The sequence below is a fragment of the Thamnophis sirtalis genome, unplaced genomic scaffold, assembly GCF_051295495.1.
Source record: "Thamnophis sirtalis isolate CommonGarterSnake01/CBP01778 unplaced genomic scaffold, rThaSir2_p1.2 scaffold_17, whole genome shotgun sequence".
Taxonomy (NCBI): domain Eukaryota; kingdom Metazoa; phylum Chordata; class Lepidosauria; order Squamata; family Natricidae; genus Thamnophis; species Thamnophis sirtalis.
This window is the reverse complement of record NW_028261397.1, coordinates 683,637-700,847: the sequence shown is the minus strand read 5'-3', so window position 1 is coordinate 700,847 and position 17,211 is coordinate 683,637. Positions and strand designations below refer to the sequence as shown.

Sequence of the window (17,211 nt, the reverse complement as noted above, 5' to 3'; positions counted from 1 at the left end):
TGACCTGAGAGCTGATTCGTGGTGGGAGGGGTTGCCCAAGGGACTCACCCCCATCTTTTAGGGTCTCCCCCCCCCTATGGGGCTCTGGTTTCAGAGTTTTCCACCCCCCCCCCAAATGTCCATTGCTGCCTCTGAGAGTCTGGCTGAGCCTTCAGGTTCATGGAAGGAAAAGTGGGGGGAAAAAGGGGGGGACACATAACACCCTCAGGAAAGGGGGGGGGCAGAAGACACCCAGAAGCTCCCCTGGTTGTGAAATCCGGAGACTCACAAGAGATGCCAGGAACCCCCCGATTTCCCTCCTCTGCTTTTAGCGCCAATGCCCCGCCCGGTCTCTGAGCCCCAGAACAGCGGCTTCCTCGCTCCCCACCAGCTGGGCCAGCGGCCTTGGGCCCCCCTTCCAATTTCCCCCCCGTCCTGCTTTGCTTAGAGACAATGAAGGGGGGCTCCAGCCGGACGTGGGGCAGAGACAGCTTGCTGGCCCAGGAAGGGGTCATCCTAGCCCTCCGGGACCTCGGTCAGGGGGTAACAGCAGCACCAGGCAGCTTGACGGACCCCCCCGGGAGGGAGCTGGAATCCAGGGAGGTAAAAGACAGTGGGCAATGGGACAAGAGGGCCCCCTTCCTGCTGCTGAGTTGGGGCCGGGGGTCTTTGCCCCTCAGCAGGGAGGGTCCCCGACCCCCTGAAGGGCACCCCGTCTTTGCTACAAGTGCTGAGGAGAATGGAGTAGCACCCTCTGCTTGGACACTGGCTACGTCTGCCTTGCCCCCCCCCCCCGAGGAATGTGGCCCCTGCCACCAGTGCCCACTGTAGACCGGTGCAAACCACCCAGCGCCCCCCCCCCCAAACCTCCCTGCCTCCTGCGAAAAATATGCTGGGCAGGGGCGCCAAAGTCCATTTCATTGAAGGCGCATCAGGGTTGTTTCACATGGGAGGGGGGGGGAGTAGGCAGGACCCAGGTGGGCATCTTGTGGGCACCTTGGTGGACAAGTGCCAAGGCAGGACTTTCCTCAGACCCTCCCTCTCATTATAATACCCTCCTTCCTTCCCTTCTTTTTCCTTCTGGTTCTCTGTCTTCCCTCTTTCCCCTCCTTTCTTGCATGCACATTTCTAGGGTACCCCCCCCCCAACACTCCTGTACTGGAGGGGGAGCACCTCGGACTGGGACCTCCCCCCCCTGAGACCTCCTAGGGAGGGTCTGCCAGTCTCCAAACACCCCAGAGCCTCTCCCCCCCCCCGCAAGGCCCAGGGGCTGTTGGTCTCCCCCAATGGGCAAAACTCCCCGCCAAGAGGAAGCCCCCCCCCCGGGTCCTCCCCCCAAGCACCGGCTGCTTCCACCCAGTCGAAGAGCCCCCACCCCCCTTGTGCCCAGCATCCCCTGAAGAGGCATCTCAGCTCCTCCTCTGTACAGCTGGGAGGAAGATGAGGCATCTGTAGAAACACCATTTATTCCTTTTGCTGTGGGGGGGGGGACACACATGGGGGGGGGGAAGGATGGGGAGGGGGGGGGGAGGGAGAAGACGCTATTTGGCATTCCAGCCGCTGCCACAGACGCTCCCTTCCTCCTCCACAAAGGCGGCCACTGACTGGGGTTTTCTTTCTTTCTTGCAAGCGTTTTTTCCTTCCTTCCTTTCCTTGTAACACAACTGAATAAATATTGTCCTGCGATGCGGCTTTTATGGCGGAGGCCGCATCCCCTTCGGAGCTCAGGCAGCAAAGCGCCCCGAACATCCACACAGAGCACAGAGAGGAGCGAGAGAGAGAGAGAGGGAGGGAGAGAGGGAGGAAGGAGGGAAGGAGGAGGAAGAGGAGACGGACGGGCGAGGTCCGGTCTCTTGAGTTTGAAGCCAGGCCTTCTGACGCCACTCCTGGCCGTTCTCTCTTCGGCCTCGCCGCTCCTGGCAAAGTGGGGACCGGAGGGCAAGAACCCCCCCCCCACAAAGGCCTCAATGGGTCCGAGAGCCGTGGGGCCTCCTCGGTGCCAACAACCTTGCGGCCCCTTCAAGTCTCCGCTGCCCGCAGAGGGCACAGCCGGGCCTCCCTGGCCCAGTTCCTCCGGGCGGGGCGAAGCGGGCGAAAGGGAGGAGGCGGGGCGAGGGGGCTGAGCCAGGGGGGGCCCGGGGTCCTCGCGCTCCCGCTGCGGGAGTCTACCGGTCCATCTCGTCCAAGAGTGGGGTGGCGTCGCCGGCCACGGACATGGGCGTGCTCTCGATCATGGGGCTGGGCGAAGGGCGGGGGGTCAGCCTCTGCTTCTGCTTCCGGCGCTCGGCCTCCTTCTCCTGCAGCCACTGCTCGGCCATCTTGCCCCAGTCGATGGGCGCGTGGGAGGTGGACCTGCAGGGGAAACGGGGGGGGACCATGAGGACTGGTGGCCTGGCTCCCTTCGGCTGCGGCCCATCCCATCGGCAGGAGCGCCCAACCTCGGCTGCCCTAAAACGGCTGGGCCTCCACTCCCAGATTTCCCCAGCCAGCAAGTCCAGCAGTGGCCAAGTGGGAGAGCCTCCCTTCCCCAAGGCCTCCTTTCCACTGGGGAACTGGGGCTCCCAGGCCAACAATGGCAGGGAACGTCTGGAAGCCCTCAAAGGACCCTCAGCACAAAGAACGTCTACACCTGTGCAAGAGAGACAATCCACACGACCCCCTCCTCCAATTAATTGATTCGATCTGATTCTCTGTTCTCATCTATTCTCTCTCCTCTTCTCCATTCTCTCCTCTGGTTCTCTTCTAAATTCTCTTCTCCATTCTCTGCTATTCTGTTCCCTTTTTCTCTCTTCTCTTCTTCTCTAAATTCTATTCTATCCTCTCCACTCCTTTTCCTATTCTATTCTTAGCAATAGCAATAGCAGTTAGACATATACCACTTCATAGGGCTTTCAGCCCTCTCTAAGCGGTTTACAGAGTCAGCATATATCGCCCCCAACAACAATCCGGGTCCTCATTTCACCCACCTCGGAAGGATGGAAGGCTGAGTCAACCCTGAGCCGGTGAGATTAGAACAGCCGAACTGCAGATAACAGTCAGCTAAAGTGGCCTGCAGTACTGCATTTAACCACTGTGCCACCTCGGATAGATAGATAGATAGATAGATAGATAGATAGATAGATAGATAGATAGATAGATAGATAGATAGATAGATAGATGATAGATAGATGATAGATAGATGATAGATAGATGATAGATAGATAGATAGATGATAGATAGATGATAGATAGATGATAGATAGATAGATAGATAGATAGATAGATAGATAGATAGATAGATAGATAGATAGATAGACCGACCGATAGCAATAGCAGTTAGACTTATATACCGCTTCATAGGGCTTTCAGCCCTCTCTAAGCGGTTTACAGAGTCAGCATATCGCCCCCAACAACAATCCGGGTCCTCATTTTACCCACCTCAGAAGGATGGAAGGCTGAGTCAACCCTGAGCCTGGTGGGATTTGAACAGCCGAACTGCTGAACTGCAGTCAGCTAAAGTAGCCTGCAGTGCTGCACCCTAACCACTGCGCCCCCTCGGCTTTAATTCTATTCTTCTATTCCTATTCCACTCTATTCTAAAATTACTTCTAAGACTAACTCCAGCAACTCTCTCAGGGCAGGCCAATAACAGAACACAACCTGAGAGCAAACCCCAACCTCTTCCAGCAGCACTGATGATGTTCCCTAGCTGGGTTATGAAACGTCTGCAAGAAAACGGCCCAGCTCAGAGAGCACCAGGGCTACAAAGAGGCCCCCGGCATCGGCTGGGAGCCTTCTGCAGGTTGAGGCTGCTGGGCCCCTGGCTTCTGCCCTGGGTGCCCCCCCCCCAACAGCTGGCCCCCCGCAGGAAGGTCCTTCTCTGGAAAGGCTTCCCCAAAAATTCAGGGCAGAGCCAGCAAGACAGCGAGGGCCGTCCGAGACCGTCGGGAGGGGAAATCTGGTTGAAGGATAAAAATAACTGTAAAGGTAGCTTGAGTCCGTCGGATGCCTCCGAAGGGCCTCAAAATGATAAAGCTAAGAGAAAATAAATCTTTCTTCCTTCAAACGTGATCCCCAAACGGTTTTTCCAAAAAGGAACTGGACTTTCTTGGGGGGTTTTTCCCCTTGAAAATGTTTTCACTTCTCGACAAAGAAGCTTCTCCAGTTCTTCCTTCCTTCCTTCCTTCCTTCCTTCCTTCCTTCCTTCCTTCCTTCCTTCCTTCCTTCCTTCCTTCCTTCCTTCCATCCATCCATCCATCCATCCATCCACCCACTTATGTGTCTCTATATTATATCTATATCTCCCACCCATCTGGCATGAGCATTATTTCCCTTTCTCTCTGTTCTTTCTTTTGCTTCTCTTTTTCTTTCCTCCCTCCTTCCATTGTCTTGCCCCCCCTTCTTTCAACCTCCCTCCCTCCCTCCTATCCCATCCATCCATCCTTTTATGTATCTATCTCTATCTCTATATCTCCCACCCATCTGGCCTGAGGATCCTTTCTTTCTTTCTTTCTTTCTTTCTTTCTTTCTTTCTTTCTTTCTTTCTTTCTTTCTTTCTTTCTTTCTTTCTTCTTTTCCTTCCTTCCTTCCTTCCTTCCTTCCTTCCTCCTTTCCTTCCTTCCTTCCTCTCTCTCTCTCTCTCCCTTCCCCTCTGAAGAAGCTTCTTGGACAAGAAGCGAAAACGTTTTCAAGGAAAAAGCATCCTTGGGACAACCAAGACCTGGAGGGGATTGAGGCTCTCCTTAAAACAGGAGGTGACCCAGGGACCCCCTTCCCAGGCCCCAGAGGGAGAACCCCTCACCCTCCTCCTCCTCCTGCTCTCCCAGACAGGGATGCCTTCCGTGGGCGGCAGCGGAGGAGAGCGGAGCCTTGGAGGGGTCCCTGCTGAGCAGCCACTTGGGAAGCGGAGCTCCAGCCAAGCCCCCCACCCCCAACTCCTTTGCTTACTTGGGGGCTGCCGTTGCCCAGCGCTGGAGGAAGGCTGCGACGGGGGCTGCGACTGGGTGGACTGGGGGGTGGTGCTGGCCTGAAGCTGGTGGTACTGGGGGGTGGTGATGGGCTGGCTGGGGGTGGTGTAGGAGTAGCTGGGGGTCAGCAGAGGGGTGGCCACCGGCTGCTGGGCAGGCGTGGTGAAGACCTGCAATCCGAGAGAGACACACGTCACAAGTCAGGAAAACCCTTAAGGGAATCATCTACAGGCAGTCCTCGACTTACGACCATTCAGACGGTCCACAGTTCCCACAGAAAAAAAAGGGCTTGCAACTGTTTTTGTTTTTCACTTTCAACCATCGTAATCACATGACCGGAATTAAGACGCTCAGCAACCGACTCGCATTTGTGACGGTTTCACTGCCCCAGGGACACACGATCCCCTTTTTGCGACCACCCGACAGGCAAAGCCGATGAGGGAAGCCTGATTCGCTTAACGACCGCAGTGATCTGTTTAGCAGTGGTGGCGAAACGGCCGCCAACTGGGCCGTGGCTCATTGAGGCACACTCCCTGTCTGACTCGGCCATGGAAACGTTTGGGTTGGACTGTGGTTGTTAAGGCGAGGACCGGCCGTGGCTCCGAGGGGGTGCGGAGAGGGCCTGGGGGGGGGGGGGGGGCTTGGCTCTCAAGGGCTGCCCCAGTTTGCCTCCAGGTCTCGCGGGGGCGGACAGCTCCCCTGGGCTCGGAGGGACCCTCGGGGTTTGCTAAGGCCTGGCTGGGTCAGTCGGAATAGAACTGGAAGGGGCCTTGGAGGTCTTCTAGTCCAACCTCCCCCACTCAGGCAGGAGGTCCTCGACTTACAACCACATACATTTCTGATGTTGAGGGAAACGTCAGAAGGTTACAACAGGGGATCGTGTGAGCCCATTGCAAACACCAGAAGTGCCTGAAAGTGGAACCAGGTGGGTGTGGGAATGCTGCAGTGGTCCTCAGTGTGGAAAACCGTCATAAGAGAGTGGGGCAGACATTTGTCTCCTGCTTGAGCAGGGGGTTGGACTAGAGCAGTGTTTTTCAACCTTGGCAACTTGAAGATGTCCGGACTTCAACTCCCAGAATTCCCCAGCAGTGGTTAGGACAGTGTTTCTCAACCTTGTCAACTTGAAGATGTCCGGACTTCAACTCCCAAAATTCCCCAGCAGTGGTTAGGACAGTGTTTTTCAACCTTGGCAACTTGAAGATGTCCGGACTTCAACTCCCAGAATTCCCCAGCCAGCATTCGCTGGCTGGGGAATTCTGGGAGTTGAAGTCCAGACATCTTCAAGTTGCCAAGATTGAGAAACACTGGACTAGAGGACCTCCGAGGTCCCTTCCGACTCTGCTATTCAGCAATCCCTTCCTTCCCTCCCTCCGGAAGCCTTTAAGAAGAGACTGGACAGTCATTTGTCTGGAATGGTCTAGAGCGGGGGTGGCCAAACCTGAGACCTTTAAGGCTTGTGGACTTCAACTCCCAGAACTCCCCAGTGCTGGCTGGGAATTCTGGGAGTTGAAGTCCACAAGTCTCAAAAGTGCCCAAGTTTGGACACCCCCGCTCTAGAGTCTGCTGCTTGAGCCCCAGGGGGTTGGACTAGAGGACCTTCAAGGTCCCTTCCGCTCTGTTATAAACCATCCACGGACACCAACCAGGATTCTGGAAGGAGAAAACTCCTTCATCTCACAACACAGGGACAGATTGAACCAGAGTTTCCGCTGAGAAACAAGCCACGTCCTTGGAGGGCAGAGAATTCCTGGCTTCCGGACAAACCGGCCGGCAGCGATGTCGCCTCGCCCCAGCTCTGCTTTTGAGCCCCTTCTTCCCTGGAGGAGCCCCTTCCCTGGCAGCTTAACTCCCCCTTCTCCCCCCAAATAGGAAAATAGCCCCCCCCCCGGCTCTCCTGCCGCTTTCAAAGCAGTTGGGCTCTTGGTGGGAGGGGGGAGTCCTGGCCTGCACCTGATGCAGCCCTGAGTACCTTTCCCTCTTCTCCTCCCAATAAACCTGGGGCATTAGTGGGCAGGATTTGGGCAAAAGGTCTCTGGGAATCCCAAAGGGGCTTTCCCCCCCCCAAGAGGCAACTGGACCTTTTGCTTCTCATCCAAGGAGCTTCTTCAGCTCTGACCGGATTGGGAGGGGAAGGGAAGAATCAATACTCCTTGCAGACAGCCGGTCCTTTGCCTCCTTTTTAGAGGGTCGTTGAGGCCACCTGGAGGTTTGTCTGAGTCCTCAGGGTCACCTGAGTGGGGCAAATGGGGGGGTGGAGCCTTCTTGGAACTGCTCACAACAATTTCAGCAACTTTCAGCAGTTCCAAGAAGGCTCCACCCCGCATTTTGCTCCACTCAGGTGACCCTGAGGACTCAGACAACCCTCCAAGCTGCCTCAGGGACCCTCTCAAAGGATGCAAATGACCGGCTGTCTGCAAGGAGTGCGAATCCTTCCCTTTCCCCCCCCCCCATCCAGGCAGAGCAGAAGCAGCTTCTGGGATGAGAAGGGAAACACCTTCAAAGAAGAAACAAGGAAGCCCAGTTGCCTCTTGGGGAAAGGGGGGGGGGGAAGCCCCTTTGGGACAACTGTGACCCGGGTGACGGAGAAGCTCCACAGAGGGTCGCTTGCCCTGCTGCCCAGCTGAGGTGGGGCCCTGCCAGGCGACTCGGGTGGGGCCCAAACTCACGTGATAGGCGCTGCTGCCTCCGCCGCTGCCCCCGTAGCCGTACTGACTGGAAGCCCACTGCGCAGGGGTGGCGTTGGCGTTCTGCCCCTGCCCCGTCACAGCAGCGATGCGCTGAACATCTGGGAGGTCATGTTTTGGGGCAAGGCGTTGACGGCTCGGGTCAGGTCTGCAAGACAGAGGGAGGGAGGGAGGCGGTTAGAAGAGCCCTCCCAGCACCCTCGCGCCGGGGGGACGGGAGACAGGTGGAGGTTGTGCTACGGGGGCCTCTTCAGACTCACCTGCGAGGTTGATGTTGGCCGGAGTGGCATTGATGGAGGCGGGCGTCCGGGTTCGGCTGCTGCTGCTGGGAGTAACACCTGGGCAGGGAGGGGGGAAGAGAGGGAGGACGCCAGGTGAGAAACAGGGCAGAGCTTCGGGAAGCTGCCCTCTCTGTCTGGATTGGCACCATGGGAGGAAGGGAAGGGAGGGGCCCTGAGCTGCAGGCAGGCTTGAAGGAGTGGAGGGGGGGGGGCTCTTCGCAGGCAGTGGACCCACCCAGGATGTGGCCTCTGGGCTTTGTAGTCTTGTGGAAAGGCTAGAAATAACATCATCATCATCACCTTCTTCTTGGTGACAATCCCTCGAGCAGAGGAAGGAGCTCAGGGACCCTTGGAAGGGGCAGCCGCTGGGCAGGGAACCAGGCTCCCCACCCCCCTACTCAAGGCCAGAGCCAGCAGCCTCACCAGCCACCCATCGAGCCCACCCACCCACCCCTGTTCGCCTTTCCCTAAAGCTTTAAAGACCGGGCTGGGCTCCAGACCCTCGGGGGGGGCAACATGCAACAAGGGCCCCACTCTTGGCCCCTCCTAGGAACAGAGAGGCCTTGCTCTCTGGGCGCCCAAAGGAGATGTTTTCGTGATATTTTTAAATGCTTTTATTGCTTTTACTGCTTTAAAATGCTTTTAAGATTTTAATGATATTTTAATATTTTAATGATGTTTTTGAATTGTGAACTGCCTAGAATTGCTTGTTGAGATGGGGGGGATAATCAAATCAAGTCAAATCAAATCAAAATGAAAAGAACCCCCCCCCCCCCATCATACTCGGCAGAGAAGAAACTGTTCCCTGGGTTTCCTCTGCTCAGCATCGTTTACTGAGATGGGTGGCTGTAGAAATCAATCAATCAATCAATCAACCAACCAATCAAATAAACTCCATCATTCCAGGCGGAAGCAGGGAAGGGGCTCAGATTCAGCTGCTCAACAGAGGAAGCAGCCCCCGCAGGGAGGATGCCTGGGGAATGTGGGGAGGGGGCACCTGGGCCTTACCTGGCACAGGGTCCTGGTAGTGATCCTTGAACCACCGGAAAAGGCCGTTGACCGTGGGGAAGATGTGGTTGCGGTACCGGAATCCCTCTGGCGTCACCGTCACATACTCGATTCTGCGGCGAGAGAATTATGTGGCAACTCTGGCCAACGCGGATGGTTGGGTCAGTCCTGGGGAGGGGGGGGAGGGGAGAGCGGGACACCCACCCACCCCTTCTGATTCAGGCTTGTCTGTTGGCCAGAAGACGCCAGAAAGGTAGAGGCTGGGGGTGGGGGGGGGGAAGCGTGAGATAACCCCAAGAGTGCATGCAGACCAGCTGTGGCTCCCGAGAGAGCATCTCTGCCTGTGACTGACCCTCCAGCATTTTTTTTGGGGGGGGGGGAAGGGGGACCTGGGGAAGGGGCTTCCTTCCCTAAGCAGCAGGACCTCCGCTCTGTGTGTAGGAGGCCCTGGGGTCAACCCTGCAAAAGCCCCCTGGCTGAGCCCAGGAGCCGCCGAAGAGCCTGACCGCCTGGCCCGAGGGAGGGAGGGAGGGAGGGGGGGAGGGAAGACCCACCTCGGCTTGCCCCGTGGCTGGTAGCCCAGCAGGAACTTGCCCGGAAGGTCCTTGCAGGAGCAGACGAAGTAGGGGATGAAGGTGGGCTTCTCCTTCTTGGTTTTAACCAGCAGCTCCTCCAGTTTCTGAGGAGACGGAGGAGAGAGAGGAGGCAGGGATTGGCGTTGGCCCTGAGCGGAGGCTTCCCACCTCCCTGGGAGGCCTCAGGGTGTCCGTTCGAAAGACGGGGTGTCACCCTCAGGACCCACAGAATTCCCTTCCTGCGCCCAAGGCGACCTGTCAGGCCTGCAGCCATCTTTTTCTTTTGGGTCTCAGGCCTGTCACACTTTCTATTATTCTACTATACCTTTTTTCTATGGTGGGAAAATACAGTTAGATGCTATGTAGCCATAACAACATTCTTTCTAGAAAGCCAAGGTCATTATCCTTTGTCTCTGCACCTCTGCACCTGACCGGAACTGGATGGGTGGAAGCTGCCAGCATGGCAGTGGGAGATGGGGACCATGGGATGGACTTGTGGGTGTGGGAGCAAGATCTTGAACTTTCAACTGGGTGGGGAAAACTGGGAAGCTTTCAGATTTGGGTTTTCCCAGCTGTGCCAACATGACTCTCTTCATCAATTGGGACTTTGAGGAATCCTTTGCCTGGGACTCTGATTTAATTCTGGAGGCTATTTGGGACCCTGACACGACCATCATCAGCAAAGCCCACAAATTCCAATCTCTTGGATTGGAAGAGGGTTAAGCAGCTGCTGCCCCCAGAACTGAACCCAGCAGTGAAGACCAGGCTGGTGTTTGGGGCCTGGGCAGTGGGAGGACCCAGCTCTGCTCCCCCGAGAAGCACCAGAAGGGGAGAGTGGAGGTCAGCTACTGCAGCCCAAACCCAGAATGAAACGGACAGCAGGCCTTCCGACCCACAAAGCCTCTTCAAAGGTCATCAGCTGAGGCCTTTTCACCTCACTGGACGAAGAGAGCCGCAGCTCAGCTGGTGCCCTTTGGCCAAAGGGAGGCTGGGATGGTGGTAATATATTCCCAGGCCTTCACCAGAGGGGACAAGGGGGGGTTTATGCCCCGGGGCTTTTCTTCAATGCACTTTTTTGCTTAACATGCCGTCTCTTTTGTTTCTTCTTCATTCTTCTTTTAGGTATTTTTTTTTTAGAGTTTCGCCTTTCAACTTCTTTTGGAATGAAATAACGTTACGTGTCAAAGGGGACCCCTTGTTAAAAGAAGGGACTCTGCCCAGCCCTCCCCCCCCCCCCGCTCACCTTCCGGTCTCCTCCGTTGCAATCTTGGTAGTATTTATGGCCCAGCAAATCGCGGGCGAAGGAGGCCATGGGCTGGACGTAGCGAGCCACGATCTCATCTAGGTCCTCAAACTCCTGGGGAAGGAAAGGGAGAAGGGGAGGGGGGTCTCAGAGGGGAGGACCCTGGCAAGGTCTTGCCTCTGCTGTCCCCTCTAGGAAGCAGCACTCTCGAAACAGGCAGCCATTCAAAAGGGACTTTCCTTGGGAGGCAGCGATAGCAAGGAGAATAAGGCAGGATCTAAAGTTCCCGATCAAAAACGTGAGGTCAAAAGTTCCCTTCCCTGCATCCAGTTGGAAGCGAGACAATCCCCAGGTATGAAGTCGCTGTGGGAACTTCAAGCTGAGGAAGTCCTTCTCAGCTGACCCCAGACAAAACAGAGGGTCCCAGGCTCATTTCCCCCCTCCCTCAATTCCCAGGTAGGTGCATCAAAGGAATAGCAGTTAGACTTATATACCGCTTCATAGGGCTTTCAGCCCTCTCTAAGCGGTTTACAGAGTCAGCATATTTCCCCCAACAACAATCCGGGTCCTCATTTTACCCACCTCGGAAGGACGGAAGGCTGAGTCACCCTTGAGCTGGTGAGATTAGAACCGCTGAACTGCAGATAACAGTCAGCTGAAGTGGCCTGCAGTACTGCACCCTAACCACTGCGCCACCTCGGCTCTTGTGGCCCAGGAATAGGCCACAAACTGTCACTGGGTCCCCCTCTTGTCAAAACCTCAGAATGGCAGCGCCCCGATAGGGATCTATGGGGACCTGGCCCCTCCCTTCTCCTCCCCCCCCAGGTGTGCTCAGCCCACTCACCTCGGTGTTGATCCAGAGGGTGGAGCCCAGGCTGAAGGCGTTCTCCTTGCCCTCCTCCCGCACGTCCACATGCTGGTAGATGTTGTCGCACACCTTCCAGGTGACGGTCAGGTGATTCTCCCCTTTGCTGCTGGGCCGGATGATGACGTCCCCTTGGTCCATGGTCTCCATCATCTTCTCGGCCTGCTTGAAGTTGATGTTGTGGAAGGAGGGGTGCGCGATCACCCGCTTGATGTACGCTGTGGGGAGAAGAGGAGGCCGGGCTGCCGTTGGCATCTGCTCTCCGGTGGGTGGTCTGCCTGCCCTCCCTCCCGCCCTGCCCTCCTTCCCCCCAGGCCCCACCCCGGGGGGCTCACTTGTCCGCTGCTGCTTCCTCTTCAGCTCCTCCTCCTGCTTGTGGTCGGCGGCCTCGTCCGCAAAGTCATAGTGGGCGTCCTTGGGCAGCTTCCACTCGTTGCTCCTGTCCATGAGGTCGGAGGTCCTGCAGGTCAGGTCGGCACTGAACTTCTCAATGTCGATCTTCATGATCCTGCAGTGGACGGTCATCCCCACCTGCCGAGGAATCAGGAGATGGGCAAAGAGGTCTGGCTGGGCATGTGGCGGAGGGGAGCCCAGCGCTGCTGAATCTTGGGCGGAGGAGGAGGAGGAGGGGGGCATGCGGGATCGATTTCACCATCGAAAGACCCTGATGGTGGCCCAGAGCGTCTTCTGCAGTCACCAACCCTCCCCTTGGAGGGAACCATGGCCTCGTTCAGGGAGAAGCGGCTCCGTGGGGCCCTTCAGGGCCAGAAGAGGCCCTGGTCTCTCATCTATGACGTCGTGGGGTCTCGATGTGGGGAGCAGAGCCCTCCTTGTCCTGCTGGAGGGTTTCAACCAAGTCCCCATGCGGACACCCTGCAAGGGCTGGGCCTCAGGGGTCCCTCTCCCTGTTGAGTGGGTGGGCCTAGTGGCTGAGGGGCCAGGAGAGACGGAGCCCCCGGAGCCCCCTCCCCCATTCCACTTAAGGGACACATCAAAGCTTCTGCATGCAGGACAACATCCGGTGTTTTGGAGCAGAGGATGGAGAATAGGCCTCTGTCAAGCCCAGTGGGGAGCCTCCAGATGTTTAGCAGAGGTGGAAGGAGAGAAACAGGCTGAGATTTAGCCAGCGGAACTGCCTGCCTCCAGAAGCTGTGGGGGAGCCATCACTGGAGGGTTTGAAGAAGAGAGAGGATAGCAATGGTGCAGGATCGACTGCTTGAGAGGGGGGTCGGACTAGAAGACCTCCAAGGTCCCTCCCCGCTTCTGCTATTCTGTAAAGTCAGAGGGGCTCCTTCTGCTTCAGAAGCAGATGGATCCAAAACCAGGCTGGCTTTGCCTTCCAGCAGCCCAACAGGGAGCAGGGACTTTGGGCCCTCGGCTCCTGCTGAAGCCACGGGGGAAGCCGAGGTGTTGCCCAACCCAGCCTGGGCACCAGCTGTGAGGCCTCTCAAAGGGGTCTCTGGCCTTGCAGAGTCTGAGGCTGCCAACTGCCCAGCCCCCCCCCCCCTCCAAGGCTCCAATCCCCAGCCAAGAGGCTGCACAAATATCCAGCTCTCTGAGGGGGAATGCGCCCCACTAAAGAGGTGGGTATTTTGATTTCCCGTCTTCCACGCTGGAGTTCTGCTCCCAGCCGGGAAACGAGCCCTTTAAACAAACGGGCGGTCACTGCCCACTAATTACTTTGGCCAGCTTCCCACCGCCTGGCCAAAGGGCAGAGTGGCGGCATGCTGGGAAGAGGGGACAGGTGTGGCGGTAAAACAATACCAGCTCCTTGCTCAGTGGGAAGACCCGGTGCCAGCCCGGTGCACGTCAGGGGCCGGGCAGAGTCCTCGGACATCTTCACCGGCCGTTGACCCAAGCCGCCTGGGCTGAACTCCCCATAACCTACCTTGACTCTTTCTTCCGGCCGTTTGACCACCTTGTCGCTGAGGAATTTGGTGGGGATAAAACCGGTGACGCCGTTGTCCAGGCGGGTTTTCACCCCGATGGCCTGGCCAGGGCAGGAGCCGCTGTCAAAATGGTTCCAGACCTGGACAGAGGAGGAGGAGGGGGGGGTCGCATGAGCCAACCACAGGAGTCCTCCCAGAGAATGCAGCACCTTCTGGAGGGTGGCAAGGGGGACCCCAGGAAGCCCTCCCCATCCCCACAGGGGAAAGAGGCTGGGCCTCTGGAAAGAGCGCAGAGAAGAGCCACGAGGGAAATTAGGGGGCTGGAGGCTGAATCATACGAAGAGCCAAGGAATTAAGAGAGCACTGGAAAGCAGTAGGCAAGTGCTATTGCTATGGCTGGTTTAATGAAAAGAAAGACTAGGGGTAGCATAATAGCAGCCTTCCAGCATTTGGGTGGGGGGGCTGCCCCAAAGAAGAGGGGGTCCACCTATTCCCCAAACATCAGAAGGCAAGGCAGAACGCAAAGGGTGGAAACTAATTAAGGAGAGAAGCCACCTGGAACTAAGGAGAAACTTCCTAACAGTGAGGACATTTAGTCAGTGGAACAGCTGGCCACCAGAAGTTGTGGGTGCTGAATAGCAATAGCCATAGCAGTTAAGACTTATATACTGCTTCATAGGGCTTCCAGCCCTCTCTAAGCGGTTTACAGAGTCAGCATATCGCCCCCAACAACAATCCGGGTCCTCATTTTACCCACCTCGGAAGGATGGAAGGCTGAGTCAACCTTGAGCCGGTGAGATTTGAAACCGCCGAACTGCAGAACTGCAGTCAGCTGAAGTGGCCTGCAGTGCTGCATTTAACCACTGCGCCACCTCGGCTCTCACTGGGGTTTTTTTAAGAAGAGACTGGACTGGACAGCCACCAATAGCAGTAGACTTAGCAGTAGACCTATATACCGCTTCATAGGCCTTTCAGGCCTCTCTAAGCGGTTTACAGAGAGTCAGCATATTGCCCCCAACAACAATCTGGGTCCTCATTTTACCCACCTCGGAAGGATGGAAGGCTGAGTCAACCTTGAGCCGGTGGGATTTGAACCGCCGAACTGCAGAACTGCAGTCAGCTGAAGTGGCCTGCAGTGCTGCATTTAACCACTGCGCCACCTCGGCTCTCACTGGGGTTTTTTAAGAAGAGACTGGACTGGACAGCCACCAATAGCAGTAGACTTAGCAGTAGACCTATATACCGCTTCATAGGCCTTTCAGCCCTCTCTAAGCGGTTTACAGAGTCAGCATATTGCCCCCAACAACAATCTGGGTCCTCATTTTACCCACCTCGGAAGGATGGAAGGCTGAGTCAACCCTGAGCCAGTGGGATTTGAACCGCTGAACTGCTGATCTAGCAGTAGCCTGCAGTGCTGCATTTAACCACTGCGCCACCTCGGCTCTCACTGGGGTTTTTTTAAAGAAGAGACTGGACTGGACAGCCACCAGTCTGAAGTGGTAGAGGGTCTCCCGCTTGAGCAGGGGGGGGGGGGTTGGCCTAGAAGACCTCCAAGGCCCTTTCAAACTCTGTTATTCCGAACAGGGGTGATGGCGTTCAGGGTGGCTTCAGAAGCCTTCAAAACCTTGAGGGAAGGAAGGACGGCCGGCCGGAGGAGGTCAGAGCCCTCCGGGGTTACCTCGCTCAGCTCGGGGAAGTTGTCCTGCTGGCAGAAGGGGCACTGCCAGAGCCCCGTCTCGTCGTTCCTGATGGCCTGGTCGTAGCTCTCTCCTTGCGGCCGCCGATGGGCGATTCCCGTCACGTTGCAGATGATGAGTTTACCTGCGGAGGGGGGAGGAGACGCACCTTTAGGGGAGCCTCAGGCAAGCCAGAGCTTCGCAAAAGCTGCCCCAGAGCCATGGGGTGCTGGGGAGGCCCTGGCTTCTGCCGGGGCTGGGATGGGGGCCACCTGGGGGGAGGCAGAGAAGCCAGACAAACCGGGACCCTCTCTTTGGAGGAGATGCTAAGGGGGAGGGTGGCACCAGGGGGCTCCCACCAGGTACGTTTGGAGACAACCATCCACATCGTGACTCTCGGGAGACGCGAGGAACCGACAAAGGTCACATCTACCTGACCCACCAGAGTGGGGAGGCAGGGAATGCTGTGGGTCCTGTCCCCGAGGGAGATACACCTGGTGGGACCCAGAAGGAGGGCCTTCTCCGTGGAGGCTCCCTTCCTCTGGAACATCACACCCCCCCCCCCCGAGATTAGAATGTCCCCCACTCTGAGACTCTTCCGGAAGGCGCCAAAACAGTGTTTCTCAACCTTGGCCATTTGAAGATGTCTGGACTTCAACTCCCAGAATTCCCCAGCCAGCGAATGCTGGCTGGGGAATTCTGGGAGTTGAAGTCCAGACATCTTCAAGTGGCCAAGGTTGAGAAACACTGCGCCAAGGGCTTGGCTCTGCCATCCGGCCTGGGGAACCCAGAGCGGGAGGGAGCCCATCAAACGGCTCTTCTGAGGTGTTGTCAACTGTTGCCTTATTTTATTATTTTATTTTATTAAATTATTTTATGATTATTCTATTAGTTTCATTGTTTTATATATGAAGCTTTTATATTCCTGTAAGCCACCTTGAGTCGCTGTGCATGAATATAAATTTCCTAAATGAATAAGTAAATAAATAAAAATGCTGAAATCTTCATACAGCTAACCCTGGACTTACGGCCACTGAGCCCCAAATTTCCATTCCTAAGCAAGACAGTTGCTCAGTGAGTTTCGCCTCAATTTAACGACTTTTCTTGCCACTGTTGTTAAGTGAATCTGGATCCCCCATTGACTTCACTTGTCAGAAGGTCACAAAAGGGGAACACCTTACTCCCCGGGTTGACTCAGCCTCCCATCCTTCCGAGGTGGGTGAAATGAGGACCCGGATTGTTGTTGGGGGCGACATGCGGACTCTCTGTAAACCGCTTAGAGAGGGCTGAAAGCCCCATGAAGTGGTATAGAAGTCTAACTGCTATTGCTATCTATCATCTATCTATCTATCTATCTATCTATCTATCTATCTATCTATCTATCTATCTATCTATCTATCTATCTATCTATCTATCTATCTATCTATCTATCTATCTATCATCTATCTATCGGATTGTTGGGGGCGATATGCTGACTCTGTAAACCGCTTAGAGAGGGCTGAAAGCCCCATGAAGCGGTAGATAAGTCTAACTGCTATTGCTATTGCGACCGTCGTAAATACGAACCGTCCAAAATTTGATCATGTGACCGTGGGGATGATGAAACGGTCGTAAGTGACTATTTTCAGGGCTGTCGTTAATTTTAAAATGGCCATTAAACAGATGTCTATGGAGGATCTCCATCATCCTGGTTCCGGGTGTCCCAAAGGTGCTTTTTTTCCCCAAGAGGCAACTGGGCTTTCCGGTTTTTCTTTGAAGAAGTTTGCTTCCCCTCCAAGAAGCTTCTTCAGCTCTGACTGGATGGCGGGGAAGGGAAGGAATCATGCTCCTTGCAGACAAAGGGGATCGTTTATAATAAATCCTTCCCCCCCCCCCCCCATCCAGTCAGAGTCGAAGCAGCTTCTTGGATGAGAAGCGAAACGTCTTCAAAAGAAAAAAAATAAGAAAATTCCAGTTGCTTCTTTGGGGATGAGGGTGGGCGAAAGCACCATTGGGACATTAAATGAATGGTTATAAGTCAAGGACTACCTGCACCCACATTCTTGGTCGTATCTGCTCAGCACCCT

The 17,211-nt window shown here is 55.8% G+C and overlaps 1 protein-coding gene across 1 annotated transcript in view; it reads right to left on the bottom strand.

Moving 5' to 3' along the window:
• Positions 1-1,426: 1,426 nt before the first annotated feature.
• SUPT6H (SPT6 homolog, histone chaperone and transcription elongation factor) overlaps positions 1,427-17,211 on the bottom strand; it is a 62,437-nt gene continuing 46,652 nt past the window's right edge. Inside the window, 12 exon segments of the mRNA XM_087702875.1 lie at positions 1,427-2,331; positions 4,886-5,094; positions 7,591-7,700; positions 7,703-7,756; positions 7,869-7,946; positions 8,898-9,010; positions 9,452-9,576; positions 10,716-10,829; positions 11,560-11,798; positions 11,916-12,111; positions 13,469-13,609; positions 15,148-15,290. Of these exon segments, the coding sequence (XP_087559001.1) occupies positions 2,145-2,331; positions 4,886-5,094; positions 7,591-7,700; positions 7,703-7,756; positions 7,869-7,946; positions 8,898-9,010; positions 9,452-9,576; positions 10,716-10,829; positions 11,560-11,798; positions 11,916-12,111; positions 13,469-13,609; positions 15,148-15,290 (1,709 nt within the window). The 3' untranslated portion in view covers positions 1,427-2,144.